This window comes from Sinocyclocheilus anshuiensis, unplaced genomic scaffold (assembly GCF_001515605.1).
Source record: "Sinocyclocheilus anshuiensis isolate Anshui unplaced genomic scaffold, SAMN03320099.WGS_v1.1 scaffold1014, whole genome shotgun sequence".
NCBI lineage: Eukaryota > Metazoa > Chordata > Actinopteri > Cypriniformes > Cyprinidae > Sinocyclocheilus > Sinocyclocheilus anshuiensis.
This window is the reverse complement of record NW_015540943.1, coordinates 969,138-987,950: the sequence shown is the minus strand read 5'-3', so window position 1 is coordinate 987,950 and position 18,813 is coordinate 969,138. Positions and strand designations below refer to the sequence as shown.

The following is an 18,813-nucleotide window of genomic DNA, read 5'->3' as shown; positions in this document are numbered from 1 at the left end:
TATGTAGATATCAGAGAACAATTTAAAATATTGTATCAAGCACTGCGAAACAGCCAATCAGAGCAGAGCTCAACATTATTATTCATGACCCTTCCAAATAAGGTAATAACAAACCATTTCATCTAGAGACAAATCCTAGGGTTGTAAATGGACATGTAAAACCTTTTCTGGAGATTTTTGCCCTTACCTAAGCCACATACCTTCTATGTAGGTATCAGAGAACAATTTAAAATATTGTATCAATGCATTCTATGGCACCTTTAAAGATTTACATGTTCTTGGATGACTTTTAAGTTGTGTTTGACACAACCAAAGAGGTAAATAATTCCTGTGTAAAGCTGTTTCTAAGCATTCCCAGTAACCTCATTGGTAGTTGCTTGGTTGACGCATGACGTATGTGTTTACAATTCTGCCATCTTTGCTCTTTTACACACTGATCCGAATACAGTTTTTGAGCGTGTCAACAGAAGCTAGTCACCTGAACATCACATAGTAAAAATTTCACAACTAATATTTGTAAAAGTTGAGACTTTTTGCTATGGTTCAGTAAGCACATTTTTTAAAAATGCATTCTCAACCTTAAATTCAAAACTACAGACTACAAGAAGTAGTTGTACTACAGTTAACTACAAGAATTCAGTCAACTGCGTCATGTTTTCTATAGGTACCCTCTTCAAGCAGAGATTTTAAAAAGCAGCAGCTCTGTATAGCTGCACGGAGTGTCATGATGTCATTCTCCCTTCCTCGACAGGGTGTGACGTGCTTACTCGCTGTGTGTGTCCCATCCTCTCTCCTGTCCCATTTCCCTCATTAAAGCATGTGGGTGATCTCAACACCTTTTGCATGTGGTGGAGACACACTGGTATTCCATATGGGAAAGTGTAGCGAATCAGCTCATAAGGGAAATCGTCTCAGGTTACTTGTGTAACCATGGTTCCCGGCGCCCAGTCTATTGGGTGAGGGGTCTGTGACGACTTGTTAATCTAATGAATAACTGATTTGTTAAATCAAATGAAAAATTGTGTTTTTGATTGGTCCAGACGCTACAGAAAGGTTTCACGATATTCCTCCATGCAACATTCCTACAAATATTAACCTTACTCCTGTAGTTACCTGAGTTGACCTATGGTGACAAAAATAGAAAATATCCGCATAATACTTCAGTCTCGTCTGGGCCCTCATTATAAACTAATGCTGTGAACAAGCCTCTATTTGATAGCTTCATTCAAATTCTTGTATTTCTCTCACACTAAAAATGTGTTCGCACAATACAGGAAAGACTGGAATACAGAAAACAAATTTTCCTCATATTGACACAAGCAAGAACTGGGAGCTGGTTAACACTACAAAAGTAATTGTTGATTTATCAAATAGCCAATACACTTTACTCAAGAAATACCAATGTAAAGGCCTGTTCCCACCGAACACAGTTTGTTCAGCAACAAAATGTTCAAACCAATTATTCATTTCATTGGACTTCTTCAAACCTAAATCAGCCTGCAGAAAGCAAAATATTCCCTCAGTAGATCTTGTTTGATTTCCCTAAAAAAAAAAAAAAAAATGCTGTTGGGTTAACTGACATTGGGTATGCTTATATATCTGTGCATTTTTTTTCAGTATGCAGTAGCCATAAGCCATGGGGGAATAATGGAATATTCTGAAATTTAATGATTTTCCTGACAAACGGTTCTTGAAAGTCTGCATTCTTCAACTCACACAGACAGAACTCCATGAATACACAACAATGTATTCTATTCAGCAGCAGCACAGCATAACTAGTTTAGTTTGATTCAAATACGAATGACTCTTTTCAATAAATATTCCAAAAATGCTCAAAAATCATTGTTGGATTATTAGTTTGAATTAGTTAAAACACTCCTTGACTACATAGGTAAAAGCAATTTTTGACTTATTCGTGGTAGTCATTACTTTCGTCATGTCCAACTTGAAATTAACCAAGACCTGTCACTGTGTTACGTTCTGTAATTACTACAGATACATTTTCAATTCTGTTGTATTAAATGATACTGAAAAAATAGCAAAGACTAAATGTAGCTAATAAATGTTTAAAATACACATTATAATAGTGTTTAGTACGAGCTCATATCTTTATTTTCTGCACCACTACTGTTTTTTTTTCTTTTCTTTAAATGACAGTTTATCCCCAAGAACGGTTAATGGAAGCGCTGACAAACTCGCTAAGTGGAAACTGAGCCCGATCGTACATTTCCTTGAGATTCCCATCCCTACTAATTAATCTCTTTGGACACAGCTGTTGGAGTCAGAGAAGAAGATGTGGGTCTGTATTCACAAAGCTTCTCAAACTACATGAGCAGATTTAGGATTTGATCGCCTCCTCCCAATGCTGCCCTTTGTCTCTATATGACCGAACGCAGAACTGATCCGAAAGCATCCCGGGAGACTCTGAGACGCTTTGTAAATATGGACCCTAAGGCTGGAAGGATAGCAGGAACCGCCACCGCAGAGCAACACTAGGTCACTGGATATAGTACCTCCTTATGAGTGAGCTCCAGCCAGGCGGTATAGAGATGGACGCGCAGCACCCCACTGGAGTCCAGCAGGTGCAGGCTGTCCTGCGTAGACCACGGGAGAGAAAGCGCCTATTAGAATGTATGATGAAGCCCTTGAACCCCACAGATATTGAAAGCCCTTTTAAAGTAGCAGCAGACGCTAGTAAAATCAGCCCCAAAGCACATTAACATGTAACAGAGTTGCCTGTGTGCTATAAAACCGACTTACTAAAATAATCAGGGACTAATGACTAGGGTTGGGTATCGAAAACCGGTTCCATTTTAGAACCGGTTCCAAATTTCCAAGAACCGGGTATTCGATAAAGACGCGTGCATTTCGATTCTGCTTAATGATTCCTGCTTTCGCATTTTAATGTGATTAAAAACGATTTAAGTGCAGGAACAGAAAGAACTTGCGCCGTTTGTGTGCAGCGCACACGAAGCGCAAGCTCAGAGAACAGAGGTCGCGGTACGGGTTCCTGGTTTGTGTCCGTTCTCGAACCGTTCCGTGTATTTCCACTGTAGAAAAGGTTGTTTTCGGGCCGAAACTGACTTCTTTCATATTTGTCGGCCAATATGCAGAAAACTACGTCAGTATATCATCATAAACACAGCCGTTTTTGTCATACGTGAACGTAAACAGATGAGAAAGAAAACACACATGTACAGTATTTTTAGATCTGCGGTGTTAAAGAGACAGCAGCCTAATAAACACGCTGCCTGTCATTAATGTTAATCAAAGAACAAAAGAAAATCATTCACTGATCTTGACTGAATATATTTAATAACTTTAACTGATTAATCTATATTTTATTTATGAAAAGAAAACGATGCAGTGTTTTAAAAATTTTAATTACAGTTTCTGCACCTGAAATTTTGTTCAGTTGTATTTATTTATGATATTGCTAATTGATTTGTTTGTTCCTATCTTATTACTGACTGTTTACTTGTCTTTAACACTTTAATATTTGAAATTTATATTAATCTTAGTTGTTTTTGCTGTGGTATTTTTTTTTTAAAGCATAGGCAAAATTCCTCTTGCAGTGTTCTGTAGGCTGCTGATTTTTGCTCGTGTTATTCAGCTGCAACAGAATGCTTTGTAAAAAGTCAGAATAAATGTTTGACATCAAAATGTCAACATCAACATTTTTTATATTGGATTTTTTATCTTATTGGAATCGATAAGAATCAGAATCGATAAGCAGAATCAGAATCGGAATCGGAATCGATAAAATTCAAACGATACCCAACCCCACTAATGACTTGATTTGATTGCTTGGTCCGACCCAAGTTAAGTTTTACCTACTTCTCCCTTTTACTTTTGGGTCCATGTTTAGTCATCACAAGCTATGTTTAAATGCACTAAAGCACATGTGCAGTGATGTTACGCATATGTTTATATAAGTCTTACAAAAGTGTGCATTTTACTTTGCGAACGGAGCAGTGAAGGTCAATACTGAACTGATCAAAATTTGCTATATTATTGCTAAAAATATATTTTTTTAGATGTGTCATCAAGGCAGAAATACAAATGATGTTTGAACAAGTTCTAGTGACAGTTATGCTAAAGATGCTAATTATGCTATCGATAACATTTAGATGTATTGTTTTCATACCAATTACACACTACATTAAAGCTACGTTTTTGAGGAGATTCAGGTGTTTAAACCCCCAAAAAACAAACTGAACTTTGGTGTCAAATGTACTTGTTCCACTAGGAAAGCTTTAACGTGAATGCATCCAAAATCAAGCAGTTTGCCTTTTGAGTGACATGGATCATTTAAATACAAAATAATCCCCAAATCCCAAAAAAGGGTAACCAGTTTAATCTCCCTTAGACGTTTTACACCTATCATCACCCACTGTGGTATAAAATGCTCTGTTAGATAAACTCATCCAAAGAGAACTTAATTATTGTTTTAGCTAAATCACAGTGCATTTGATTCACTACACTTGAATTTATGACTCAAATAACTCATTATAACTACATGTCAGTGGCGTTCCGTCCATATAAGCTGTGAATGCTCCGCATACCCAGGCCATTTGAGAGAATAAGTTCATGGGATAATACATATAAACATGATTACTAACATAACACTAAGCCAAACACTGTATATACACAGTATATCAGTGGCGTTCCATCCATATAAACTGCGAATGCTCCGCATACCTAGGCCATTTGAGAGAATATGTTCACGGGATAATTCATATAAACATGATTTTAAGTTGATCCCTTGTCATTTGAAATGTAACTTAAAGCTTAAAGAGTTAGGAATAAGAACGTACAATGATTTATTTGACAAACGGCAGTAATTTTCTGTAAAACTACGTCAGTTGCGGTTGCTTCCGGGCGAGCGGATTCTCCGCAGCTTTCTCGCCTCCGCTCTGTTGCTATGACTCGTCAGGATTATAGCAGATTATAGCGCGTTCTCAGTGATTTGCTGGTCTGCGGCAGATGTAATGTGCGAGGTAAGTTGTCAGCAAAGCGCTTGCCCAAGCGGAAAAAAAGTGCTGTTGCTGTCACATCTCGATTGCCGAAAATCACGTTGTGTTTGATGCAAAACCAACTCGACTAAATCAAAAGAAAAAAATACTGTAACTGTATATTTTTGTTTTCTCAAGCAAAGCAAATTTTAAAAGTCCACTGAAAACATATCTTCTTACATTTTTGGTCATAGACAACGTATGTTGAAGATATACGTTATTGTCACCGTTATTGCCTAAGCGGTAAATGAAAAAAAATGTTGATAAAAACGTGGGCTATATAAAATGTTAATAATAACAAACGTCTCAGGTTACTTGTGTAACCATGGTTCCCAGATGCAGAGACATATAGAGCGGGGGAATCCCCCCCATCTCCCCACCCTCTGATTACGTATCATAACGTAACTACGTGTAAACTTTATTTGGCGGTTTTTACTTGGAAAACCAGCTATATTTTTCTTGCATTGGAATAATGGATAAACTTGAAACAATAGAAGAAGGATTGGAGATGAATTTCATTTACAAATAAGGTAGGAAATGTGTATACTTTTCAATCGACACCTGCCACGGTGTTTCTCAGCTATTTGTCATCTGTGATCCCTTTTGAGTGTCCTAAAAGCTGGGGGGGGGGTCTTATCACTCAGCATACTCCGTTAAAAAAGTCACCGCTCGCCACTGCTACATGTGTGTATGAGCATGTAAAAGTAAAAGTAACGGTAAATTCCACTAACTGAACATTTTCCAGCATCTATATAGTTCATGACCTCCCAGTAAGACTACCCGCTTCCGTCACACCCATCCGTAGGCTAAATTAAATGTGAGCTGGCACCCTTTACTATGACCTGCATGCTGCTTGTTTGCCTTTAAACCCTAAATCCGCTCACTTTACTTCCAATATTGTGCAACTGTCTTTATTAGGCAAACTAGACTGTTTTGGGCAAGTTACTGTATGCAAAACAGAAAATGATTTATTCCTAACTAGTTTTTCCCAGAGGTCTCGTGTTTACTCACGGTGAGTGTAAGTCATGAAGTACTGCCTCCTTGTTAAGCTGCTTTGTGAACCATTGTGCTTTGATCTCATTTTTAAAAGTGATTTAGAAATGAAGCCAAGTTGAACTGAATTCAGTTCAGTGTGGCCTGTGTTATATCAGGTTTTATGTTTTTATTTAGTACATAATGATGCACTTTTCCAGTTTTCTATGTACATACGCACCTAAGTACTAAGCGATTCTCTGTAGGGATCTAAATTAGGGTTGTGCCGATAGATGATAGTATCATGTATCGATATTGTTAGAGATATCGCCTGTGGCTGATGCCTTTGACGATATCAAGATGATAATAATACTACTACTACTAATAATAATTATTACTATTATTATTATTATTACCAGGCTAGTATTATTATCTAATTAATAGTAGGGCTTATTTGTTCTATCATATTTATTTTTCTGCGTTTTTACGTTATAACCAATCACACACGATTCTGTTGAGTTTATAAATGCAATGGCCAATCAGAAGCGTTCAGATGAGTCATCGCTGAAACACCAGAGTTTTGTTGGTCAGTGCGTGCGCTCGCTGACTGAATTCTGCTCTCTCGCCAATTCTCTCATCATAAACAACGAAGTGCAGATGTACATATGATGTAAGTATAAGAGATTTATTCAACATACAGTGTAGATAGCTTCACTGATTATAACGGGAGTTGTTTTTTTTAAGTGCATAAACTCACACTAAACTGAGATCTGTGATGATGTTTTTTTGATAATGTAAATATTCTTTGCTTGTTTTCTGTAGCTGCTGTTTGAATAACTGAGGAAATGTAAGCATTATAATTAGTAACTTACAATGTTTTTTTATTAAACTGTTATCATGTTAAATACAAATTCAGTGATATTAAAAATATTTTATGACATGGCATCTATATGCTACTTGACTAAAAAGATATAATGTGTAGTTAATAGATTACACTAACATAGTTCACTCTCCGGCTATGAAACTAGGTAAGTAAATAATTAAATAAATTAGCATGATAATATTGTGTATCGGCAATCTCACAGGCTGACGATAGGACGATATGACTATGGAGCATATCACACAACACTAATCTAAATATAACCGCATGAAGTTTTTACAAAAATGACAGTCACAAGGACAAACTACATGTATTTGTCCATTTATGAGTATTAAAATTAATCATCCTAAAATATTATCGTCATACAAAAATATATTGCACTTGTCTCAACAGCTGAAACTCATAAGTGACTGATAGCTACAGTTATATGGGGATGTCTGGGAATTTAGATTAATGTCTGTAATATATATCCAGTACGTAATGAGTACTAAGCTGGAATCCAGTTCTAAGCTGCAGGAAAATGTCTGGGTGAAAATGAAAGGTCTGAAATTAACTGTGAGAACTGCAATGTGTGTAGTCACTGTAAATACAGAAGCACACAATGATTCGGATTCCAATAATCTGATGTTGTTACACTATCATACTCTGATAATCATAAAATATACACTACTGATCAAAGGTTTGGGTTGTTTTTTTAAATTATGCTCAACCAAGACTGCATATATTTGATCAAACGTACAGTAAAAACAACAATATCGTGGAATATTAGTATAGGTTAATGTAAAACAACTGTCTCTTATGTTAATATTATTTTTTAAAAATTTTATGTATTCCTGTGATGTCTTTCAGAAATGTCTTTTCTGCCTTCTTTATTGTGATAACATCAATGGAGCATCTATTCACACATCATCAGATTAGATAGATAGGTTGTTGTCATAATAATAACAGAACCCACCCACACCCCCACCTCTCCCTGCCTTTAGCAAAACTCTGAAATGTCTAAAAAGAAAAACACAATAAAGCCATATTTTTCCGAAATTAGTCAGAACGCTATTCTCTGCATTGCCGCAAGGGGTTCTATATCAGGCATTAGTATAAACCAGGGGTTCTCGAAGTTTACATTCAAAGGTCCGAATCTGAATTCTCATCAACGTGAAAAGGTCCGAAATAATTGTTATCACAAAACTTGTTTTTAATAAACATTCTTATAACTTTATATAACAATTCAACTTTATATATGCAATTATCATATTCATTACGTCATCAAGTCGTACTCGCGTTTACTCGCTGAACTGTAAAGTACTGCACTTTTTATACAACTAAATGCCCAATGAAGCAGTTCTCATGTACATATTTTCTGTTTCTGAAATAGTACTTCAATGTAACCTACTGTAAAGTCACTTCAACTTAACTGCAAAAATCTTGAATTGCTGTTATACGCAGTGAATTATATTACTTTATTTATATCATGCAGCACAAACATCCGTCTGTGTAACAAAATATGTGCATATTTACAGACAAACTACATTCATGTTCATATGCCCAATCAACAGTGACAGGTTTTTGGAAACGCTGTTTTGTACTCATTCATTCACAAGTCTGTTGCGGTTCGGTCAGTTGAATGTGCTGCTAACTCTGCCAGTCGGGAAAAACCTCGCACTTGCGGGGCAAAACCGGTGATATTATTCTACTGAATGAAAGCTAAAAGGTTTATCCAAAATGTCGCGTCATCAAGTCGTACTCGCGTTTACTCGCTGAACTGTAAAGTACTGCACTTTTTATACAACTAAATGCCCAATGAAGCAGTTCTCATGTACATATTTTCTGTTTCTGAAATAGTACTTCAATGTAACCTACTGTAAAGTCACTTCAACTTAACTGCAAAAATCTTGAATTGCTGTTATACGCAGTGAATTATATTACTTTATTTATATCATGCAGCACAAACATCCGTCTGTGTAACAAAATATGTGCATATTTACAGACAAACTACATTCATGTTCATATGCCCAATCAACAGTGACAGGTTTTTGGAAACGCTGTTTTGTACTCATTCATTCACAAGTCTGTTGCGGTTCGGTCAGTTGAATGTGCTGCTAACTCTGCCAGTCGGGAAAAACCTCGCACTCGCGGGGCAAAACCGGTGATATTATTCTACTGAATGAAAGCTAAAAGGTTGATCCAAAATGTCGCTAGTTGCTATGCGCTTTGTCTTACAAAAAAGTCGGTAAAAACTGCAACACTGATTCATGCGCCCCTGTGTGTCTGCCACAGAGGTCTGAGTGATACGAATGCACTTGAAATACTAAAAGTGGAGGCGGGTCCGGATCGAATTCCCGGAGTCCGGACTTTGAGAAGGGCTGGTATAAACTGTCTTCTGTGGTCAGTTTGTCTTTCAAGTCATCTACTGGTATGGCGGTGCAACAGTTTGAAGGAATTTTGCCCAGCAAGTGGGTTAAAGTTTCTCGATATTCTCTATATTCTCAATATTTTCTCTTAAAGCTCTTAAATTCTTATTGGACAAAAGTGTTCGTGGATAAAAAGCTAACATTTTGGTCACATTACATAATGTCACCTTCATGCATTTTTCTTCTGTTTTGAAATGAATGTATTTGCAGTGTTCTTTGACACAGCATAAACTCTAGTATGTACCCACCCACATATTCACCCTCTGACCCCATAAATTAAGCACTGGGCATTAGGTATGAGTAAAGCACTTTGTCTTTCTATAAGTTCCCTTAAGTACAGCGGTACCTTAAAATGTTGTGAAAGTATGAGCAGATTCCATCTGAAATCCTCTGAAATCCCAAATGGCCTCTCTCTGGCGCTGTGTGGAGGTGATAATCAGGGAAAGCATTAACTGATTGTGGAGGAATGTCTTTAGATCTGGACAGTATACCCACTCCTGACAGTTCTCACACTCCACGATACATGGTTCAGGACAGTTTCACCTCCAACTCCAAGCGTGACCCTACACACACACACACAGAGAGTGACTCTCCTGTGCCAATGTGTGTGTGTTTAAACAGTTCACCATGGTCAATCACTGCGCACACTCGGCAACAGCTGCAGGCTGTCACACACTTGCTGCATCTCTGGCCTCCCTGTTACTTTTTACTGTGTGTGTGTTGGAAGCAGGTGGAGTATTTTTGACACAGCCGTGTGTGAGGACTCCCACTTGGATGGTGGGACCCACTATGAGTTGTCTTTATTTAGTGCCTTGTAAATATGTGTGTGTGTGTGTGTGTGTGTGTTCCACCAATAGCAACTCAGGCTGGACATAAGAGTTCTTCAAACTAGTATGTGCTCAATCACGACAAAATAGAAAGCAAAAACTGCATAACCCATAGTATACTATATAGGGGGCAATTTACACTTCATTCTAAACTAGTTTTTTAGGCGTTTACAGGTCCAAAACTCTCTCTCATAATGCTGTGGTGTGTTGTGTCGTTGCCAAGTACAGATGCTTTGAAAGTTCTAACCCCCCCCACTAGTGTACTACAAACACTAGTAATTTAATACACGGTTTGTTCAAATGCTTGTTCAAAAACCAATAATAATCCAATGTAAAATTTAAAATAGCTTTATAAACAACTGTGTTTTAAACTTTTCTGTCTTGTCATATCTTTAGAAGCATCCAACAATACACTAGTCTGAGATATCTTCATCAATTAAAGTCATTACAGAAAACTGCATTACCCTCTTCGCAGTAAATTAAAACTTCTCCATTGAAATTCGAGACCTCCTCATTGTTTCCGTCCCCAACAACTGCTCACTTTATATGAGTACAAGGACATTCTACACAGAAAACGATCTTTAAAGCAGTATTATGAAACTCAAGTTAGAATCTCTTACAAGCAGGAAGACTTCTGGCACATCACAATGGCATATTTAGTTTCTGATGTTCTGGGCTTGAAAGAGTCGAGAATCACAGGACAGAAATAAAGACGACTGTGTCTTTTGTTACCTATGTGCATTAGTTCTTTTGAGGCTTTACACAAATACTATGGCCTCCAGTTAGCAGATTGTCTTTCTGGGACTGTCACATGGAGAGGGCAACACAAGATACAAACACAAGAACGCATGCAAAAACATGCTAATAAGTGCCTTTAGACTTAATTATGCAATGTTGTGATAACACACTGTTGCCCTTGGGTGTGGAAACATTTGAAAACAATTTCCAGTTGACTGAAATGCAATGCAAGTCAAACACGGAGATTCCGTGAATAAAATAATCTGTCTTCCTCAGGTCAGATGCAAGTGGATAGTAAGAAAACCATCGTGGGAACAAACAACATCCATAAATTGTCCTGGTTTTCCAGAATAAGAGTGAATCTTCAGGAACAACACTATTCCTATAACTAAAAGCGAAACAAACTTAATGTCTTACCTTGTTGTAGTAGTGAAGCTGAACCGAATGCCACTGGCCATCGCTAACTCCACCTGGTAAAAAAGGTGTGACAGTTGTTTTAGCCTCACCTGGGAGAGAAAGACAGGAAAAAAAAATATTAATTTAAATGACAGGAGAAAGGCATGTGCATTGTATATGTAAGCTACTTTAAATTATGAGTAGGTAAAATACAGTTTCAGAAGTCATAAACACATTCAAGCTAGGCTTTTAAAAAAATGACTTAGCTATTCAAACTACTAACAAAAAGCCGCAAACTACACGTAAGCTACAGTATTTACATAGGAAACTTGAACAAATAAAGTTACACTAATTACAACTAACAAAAGTGCTGATATAAATATAAAAATATGGGTTATGTTGAAAACCGCAACAAAAGAGCAATTAAATATTTTGCAAAAAAAATTTGGATCTCAAATTAATCTGTAAATCTTTTTTTCAATCAAATTTGCTGTCCGAACAAATTCACTAAAATACATTTAGTTTGTTTCTAGTTTGCAGTGGCATGTTAATTATGTGTAAGTTGGAAAAGTTGGTAAAGACTTGCAAATGTTGATCATGTTACAATTATGAGTATAACATAAAAACAGATATAGCTCAAAGAGTGTGTTTTGGTATGCGATGAGGGTGTTTCTTGTATAAATTGTGGCTTTGTAACCTCTGGTCCAATATAAAGTCACTTAGTGGCTACAGCACAAAACTGCTAACATAACAACTATTAATCATGTTTAGATATTCTCTCTCATCAATCGAGTTCATTCAAAGGGCAGGGGAGCAACAATGTACATTGGGTTTAGAGGGATATTTACCCAGGGCAGGAGCCCCTACTGGTATTCATAAAGAATCAGTAAAGAACAACCAAACATTGTGGCCTTGTTAGTAAACAATTGCAAACATTTTCTAAGCTATATATTTATTAAGATGTTTTTTTTAAACCTGATATCTTTGTTAATGAAATCGTACACCTTTGCACCCTTTGATCACTGAAAAACTAAGAATGGTGGGCCAGCCCCTTGAAATGGTCAAAAGAACAGTTTTAGTGCAAGTGTCATTGGGTACAGCATGTAAAACAGGCTCCACGGCATAACACAGCATTGTTCTCTTTGGCTGGGAAAGATTTATGTGTGCTATAAGATTAACAGTCCCATTATAGGGCAGTGCTCATCTTGTGTTATTTATAACCGCCTCTGAGCTTAAGTGTGTGTGTGTGTGTGTGTGTCTGTCTGTCTGTGTGTGTGTGTATCTTCCCCTGCACATGCATGGAGAAGTTGAAAAGACCATCTGGGTCACTGCATAGCCTCATTAAAGTTTGGACACTTTACAACATATAAATCCTTTGTCGTAAACATATTCACCTAGATCAATTCTCTCTCTAAGTGACACATGGCTACACAAACAAGCTGTTTACCGTAGCATGATGTCATCTCATGTTACCGTATATTGTCAACACTACTGTCTGCTGTCCCAGGAGTGAATCTGACATTCAGACTGAAACGAACTCTATATGAATGCACAAGCGCATATGTGACCGCTTGACTAACATATTGGAAGTGCACGGTCCTTTTGTACATGCTTAAGGTGTGTTAGTATTGTTGTAACAAACTTCAGTACTCGAGGGGACGATAGAGTTACCTTCAAATGTGAATTTAACTGACGGTTATTATTCACGTAGCTAGCTGTAAAAACGTTGACAGTTTAACTAACTTTATCTAACATGCTCTGCAAAACTCTCCTCAAATTGTTGCTCTTGCCATAACAGCAGTTGAACTGAAAGAAAAAACTGGCCACAGAATACATTATTGTTTGTTGTTTACTTTAATGCTATAGCAGTAGAATGCTGAGAAAGTGTGGTCTGACACGCAATCTGAAATTGAGCTTGCATAGCTAAAATAATTTGTGTTCACATACTTGACTAAAGTATCCTTTGGAAAGGGATGAATAAAATATCGGCGCCATATCGGTTAATGGCAAATATTAGATATTTTTTGGTAATTATTGAATATTTATTTGTGCATGCTCATTTCCCATATTGTTACATACAGATTATTAGTTTATCTGCCAAAGGATAAAAATATTTAATGGCTCATCATATCGATGACCTGGTCCTCTCAATTGTAACAGTGGTAGGACTTGTACCTGCTGAGAAGGTGAGTTGAATCTGTTCTTCAATGATTTCCACAGCAATGAAGTCGTGTTTCTCATTAAATCGACCATTGTAGAGTAGAAGGGCATTTCTCTCTCTTGTTGCAAACCTGGACAGAAAAAGACATTGATCAGAACAACTAGAACTACAGGTTTTATTAAATGTTTGCCCCCTCATAAATCTTTACATCTATCAAGGTTTGATTGCACTTCTCATATGCTAGAACTCAATACTTAAATCAATTGCGCTACAAGAAACCTCCAAGCCAGACAGAAGAAATAGCATCTATTAATCAAGGGAAGAAAAGAAAAAAATATCAGAGAGGAAGTTAACGTAAGTCCAGAAACAGGAAGTAGTTCATAGAGGGCAGAGGAGTCAGAGACCAGCTGCTCTACAGGAAGATGATACAAATAAAGAAAAACACTGATAGTGCTCTCTCAACACATAGCCCTTCCTGTTTTTACACAGCACAGGAGTCCAAATATTTCTCTAGTGACCCTGTCTCAACATTTGCTGCTTAATAAATAAGAAGCTTAATTTTCAACTTTACAACAGTTTTAAACAAATTATCCATATGTCGTTCTTGCTTTATAAATCCAACAGATAACAGGCTAAAAATATTCTACAGAAAGGGCAAAATTGATTTGAGCTTGACATTAAGATTATCCATGTATGACCCAGAATGAGTAGAAGATAAGTCCAGGCATGCCGCTCAGCCAGACAGAGCTCAAGGGTTCCTTATGCAACCTCTTCAACAAATTACACTTTACAGCATGCAAAGCTTCAGGCAGATGTGTCAGCGTAACAAAAAGGTAAACAGGGGCATGACATAGAGGTCATAAACAATTTTCTTGCCACATATAACCAAGCACTTACATGAAGGAGACAGTGAAGTGGAATCTCTGTCTCAGGCCTCGAAAGGTAATGAAGGACTGTCCAGGAAAGCTGCGTGTCGTCATCTCACAGAAAGGTTTCTCATACTCTCCAGAGGGGCAGTTGCATGTGAAGCCGCCCACTAGCAGGTTGACACACTCACCTCCATTTTTACATACCCCGGGGACACAGCGTCCAGAGCCTGTGTCTATTTCACAGTTCTCACCTGCACAGGATAATCAGAAGTAAAGTAAAATTGTAAACTGAAAGTTATATTATCAAGGTGTACATAATTACTTGACAGGTAGGTTACATTGGTACGGAATTCTGCAGGACACTGACCCTCCAGGAGCACTGCTATACTGGCCTTAAATCAAAGTTTCAGCCCTGACTTAGTCTCAGCTTTCCATATGGAAGCACTTGACAATCCAAGAGTTCCTCTATGGCACCACCAATTCTGTTACTGAGGATGGACAAGCAACTCATGCAGTGTTATATATCAGCCATTATCCAGACAAGATCTGGACAAAGGGTGTTTATGTGTGGCAGGGGAACGGGATGGCAGTCTCTCAGCCTGTAATGACCCCTGATTTCCTTGGGATAATCTTTCTTTTGGAGGGAAATAGACAGATCTATTTCCCTCTAATGTGAGAAAGCCAGAAAGGGATAGATGTTGAGAGGCAGGCTGTCATCGCTATTATAATGGATGCAGAATATCTGGAGTTGAACTGTGACCTTCAAAGCACTGAAGGAGATGATTAGAGGGGCTAATTGGCCTTGATAAAGAAGGGGAGGTGGTCAGGAATGGCAGAGGAGCCTCCGAACTGGAGATTGATGAGATATAGTCCTCACTGTGCAAGTCTTTCATGTTATATTTTGCCATTTAGACACAAAGCTTTATTTGACATGGCATGATCTTTGCTCAAGACTCAATAAGTCCCTCACAGGTGGACACATCATTCCACTTGTTTGTCCACCTGTGACAAGGACACCCTGACTTTTGCTTCTGAAGGCAGTGGCTCTGGTGGTTTCCCTATTTGTGGTTTACCCCAAATGACTGACAGTTCCACCCTCTGGTTCCCTCAGCATTCCTTCAGCTCCTGACAAAATGCCGCTCCCTAACCACAAACCATATTCCTGCAAGTGTACAGACAAACACACAAATTCTGTATGCCATAAAACAGGGGAGTCCAATCCTGCTCCTGGAGATCTGCCTAGCTGTAGAGTTCCAATTCAACCCTGATCAAACACACCCTTCTGTAATCATGAAGTGCTTCTGAAGATCTTAAATAGCTGGTTTGGTTGTGTTTGATCAGGGTTGGAGCTGAACTTTACAGAAAGGTAGATCTCCAGAGACATGACTGGCCTCCCCCTGCCATAAAATGTTTTGCAAACTCACCTGTAAAGTCCTCTAGACACTCGCAGGTGTACCCTCCTTCTCGACTGCGGCAGCGGCCATTGTTGTGGCATGGACCTGAGTAGCACAGGTCAATCTCGGTCTCGCAGTAGTCGCCGGTAAAACCTGCCGGACAACGGCAGCGTAGGCCGTTAATCGGATGGATTGGTCTGAAGAGAACTGTATCAGAGGCTGTGAAAGGTGGAGAACTATCGAACTTTAATACAGAGACGCATTTCATGTAGTTCTCGCAAGGTTCCCGCAGGCAGATGTTGTCATCAAATGGAAGGACACTTTGGCTGGAGATTTTCTGTAGCAGAGTTCGGTTCAGGTAGATTTGCTCCTGAAGTTCTTCCGAAGGGAAGTAGCGATCCGGAGCTCCTCCAGGAAGCAAGGCGGAGAAGGTGACATTGAGGATGTTGCCGCTGACATCTGTGTCGTTCTGGACGTTGAAGATGAAAACTCCTTCTCGACTAGTTGAGAGAACGGCTGCCACACCTTCGGCGAATAGAGAGAGCAGCGGTGATAGGAAGCGCTCCTGGGACATGTTCTCCAGACGGACAGTGATGCTGTTCGTTAGCATCTCGTCAGTGATGATGGTCACACGGAGAGTACAGAAGGCCGTCACTTGGTGGATACCATCTAAAAATTATAAAAACAACTGCCTGTTAATAATTCAGTTTTACATTTCATGAAAACACAACCTGCCTCTAGTCTTAGAATGCTGGAATTTTGGAATGTTTCAGCTGGAAGTCAGTTGCTTCCAGAAGATAACAGTATTATCTTTTCACACTAAGAAAGTCTAAATACTGTTTTGGGTTGGAGAAGAAAGCATGTTAACAGACAGGATTACTATAACGTTGCACCGCAATTAGACAGATCATCTTGGTATCTTGCTTCAGGACACAAACTCATCTTCTCTGTTGGAACTAATGCCATAAAAATGATGATGGAGACTTGACAACCGTAAAATACTGTAAATGCTTTCTTCCTCAAAATTACAAAAACGATTGGAATACTTATTATGGGATTGTACATGACCTTAACTACAGTTTTATACTCAATGACAAAATTTAGCAATTATACGCTTTCAGGATATGACAGTTGCTTCCACTTTGCTGATTTAATGCATACTATATGTCACTGAGATCAGTGGGCAGTTAAATTGCTTAGCAACAGACAACAACCCTTCATTCTACACTGGCCATACCTTTCAATACCTTCAGCACAAGTGTGCAAAAAAAAAAAGTATTTTCTTATGTTACTTGTGACATTACACTGTACAACTGACAAACTTCCAAACCCTTAAAGGAATAGTAGCCTATTTAACCTCATGTTGTTTCAAACCTGTATGATTTTCTTCTGTAAAACATAAAAAGATATTTTAAAGAACGTTTCAACTGTTCTTTTCTTCATAAAGTGTAGAAATATAACACACAGAATATTGAACTAATAACATTGTATTAAATTACAAAGTTATGCCTGGAGTACTGCCTGTGATAATATAGTATAGATAATATAGTCAAGGTCCGATTAAAGGTCTTAAGTTGCACAGCCATACATCTGATCTGAATCTCACTATTTTCATGTGGAGAGGATGGATTTGACAGGAAGCTTCCACAAGAACCGCACTGACTGTTCTGTTTTGCTAAGGATACAACTGCAGAACAGCTGGTATATCCAATTAATACCCCCGGCAAAACAATGTGGTTAAGGCCTTTCAAATATGGAGGTGTCCTGTGTCTTTGGGTTGAGTTATGTGTCTCTAAATTATATCACAGCCATAAATCACAAGAGAAGGGGGTGTGGGACAGTCACCATTCCCAGTAAATGGGTCACATTCCCAACTCTGTCTGATATGTAGTGCACTACATTTGGTCCACTGAAGTTGATGACATAAGCACATTGCATTGACTATAAATTATAGGCTGAACCTGATACAGTTTGTTCACCGATTGCATGCTGTTTCTAATTCTATCAGATTTGTTGTTGTTCTCGTTTGGCTTTTGTGTTTAAAATGAGCAATATATGCAAGAGCTTGGTTGTGACAACATCATTCATTACATATGAATGTTAGAGCAGAAAAAGTATGGGATGAAATTAGACTCAAAATGATTAATAGATGCACGCACAATTATCCATGTACTGCATACATTTTATACATGTATCTTACTAACCACAAACAAATGCCTTTCAATTTCATTCTGTGGAATTCGGGATTAAATGATTGTGCAACGATTTGTACAAATACAGACATGTTTGCGAATAAAACTGATAACACCGAAAAGAACTTAAATTACACTTTCAGTTTTGATCTTACGGATAAGAGCAATACATCAATCGAATTTGTAAATGGTCTACTTTTATTTGTATACACACATAATAACAACAAAACTTTGTGCATTTATAAAATAAAGAAAACAAACATGGTGCGCTGTCTGCTGCCTTGGTCTGCGTGATCTTTATTTAGAAACGCGTCATTAAAATTAACTGTAACTCAGCAAATACTCAACAAAGAGACATGAGAGATATATCTATAGAAAGCTTGACATGTCTACTTTTAAACTAAGCAAGTCTTATCGAAAGCAAATATTCTGTGATAAAGTAATCCATATGAAACCAACGTGATGTCCAGTCTTTCACGTCTCCCTTCATTATATCTAATGCGACCACGCCCACGCGCTGAGTGCGCTATAGATATTATAATCATCCACGTGAAGCGCGTGGCGTGTAAACGCCCACATCACAGCAAACAAAGCAGCAAGACCTCAAGTTTTTTTAATTTTACTGTTTGCGTCACGCTGAGAGGAATAAGACAGAATTCACCTCAAGGAGCTTTGGATTACCTCAGGAAAAAAACAATGCAGCGGCTTGATGCAGCAGTGATCATAAACATGAGTAAGTCTTTTTTATTAACCTACTTGTATTAGTTTTCACATAACTTGTACACATTTTACTAGTTAGACTTTCTCCAAACTATAATTCCTGACTAAATGTATAATCAAGTGAAACATTATGAAGTTTCATTCACAGCATCTAAATGTCACATGATGCCAGGATGTTTTTTTTATGTTCTATAACAGACAGAAATACGATATAAAAGTAATATGAGTTATAATGTTACTA

General features: G+C 37.9%; 1 protein-coding gene across 1 annotated transcript in view; it reads right to left on the bottom strand.

The window, feature by feature from the left end:
• LOC107689740 (cadherin EGF LAG seven-pass G-type receptor 1-like) overlaps nucleotides 1-18,813 on the bottom strand; it is a 112,021-nt gene that overhangs the window by 46,098 nt on the left and 47,110 nt on the right. The window contains 4 exon segments of the mRNA XM_016487872.1: nucleotides 11,258-11,346; nucleotides 13,412-13,527; nucleotides 14,295-14,517; nucleotides 15,691-16,329. Of these exon segments, the coding sequence (XP_016343358.1) occupies nucleotides 11,258-11,346; nucleotides 13,412-13,527; nucleotides 14,295-14,517; nucleotides 15,691-16,329 (1,067 nt within the window).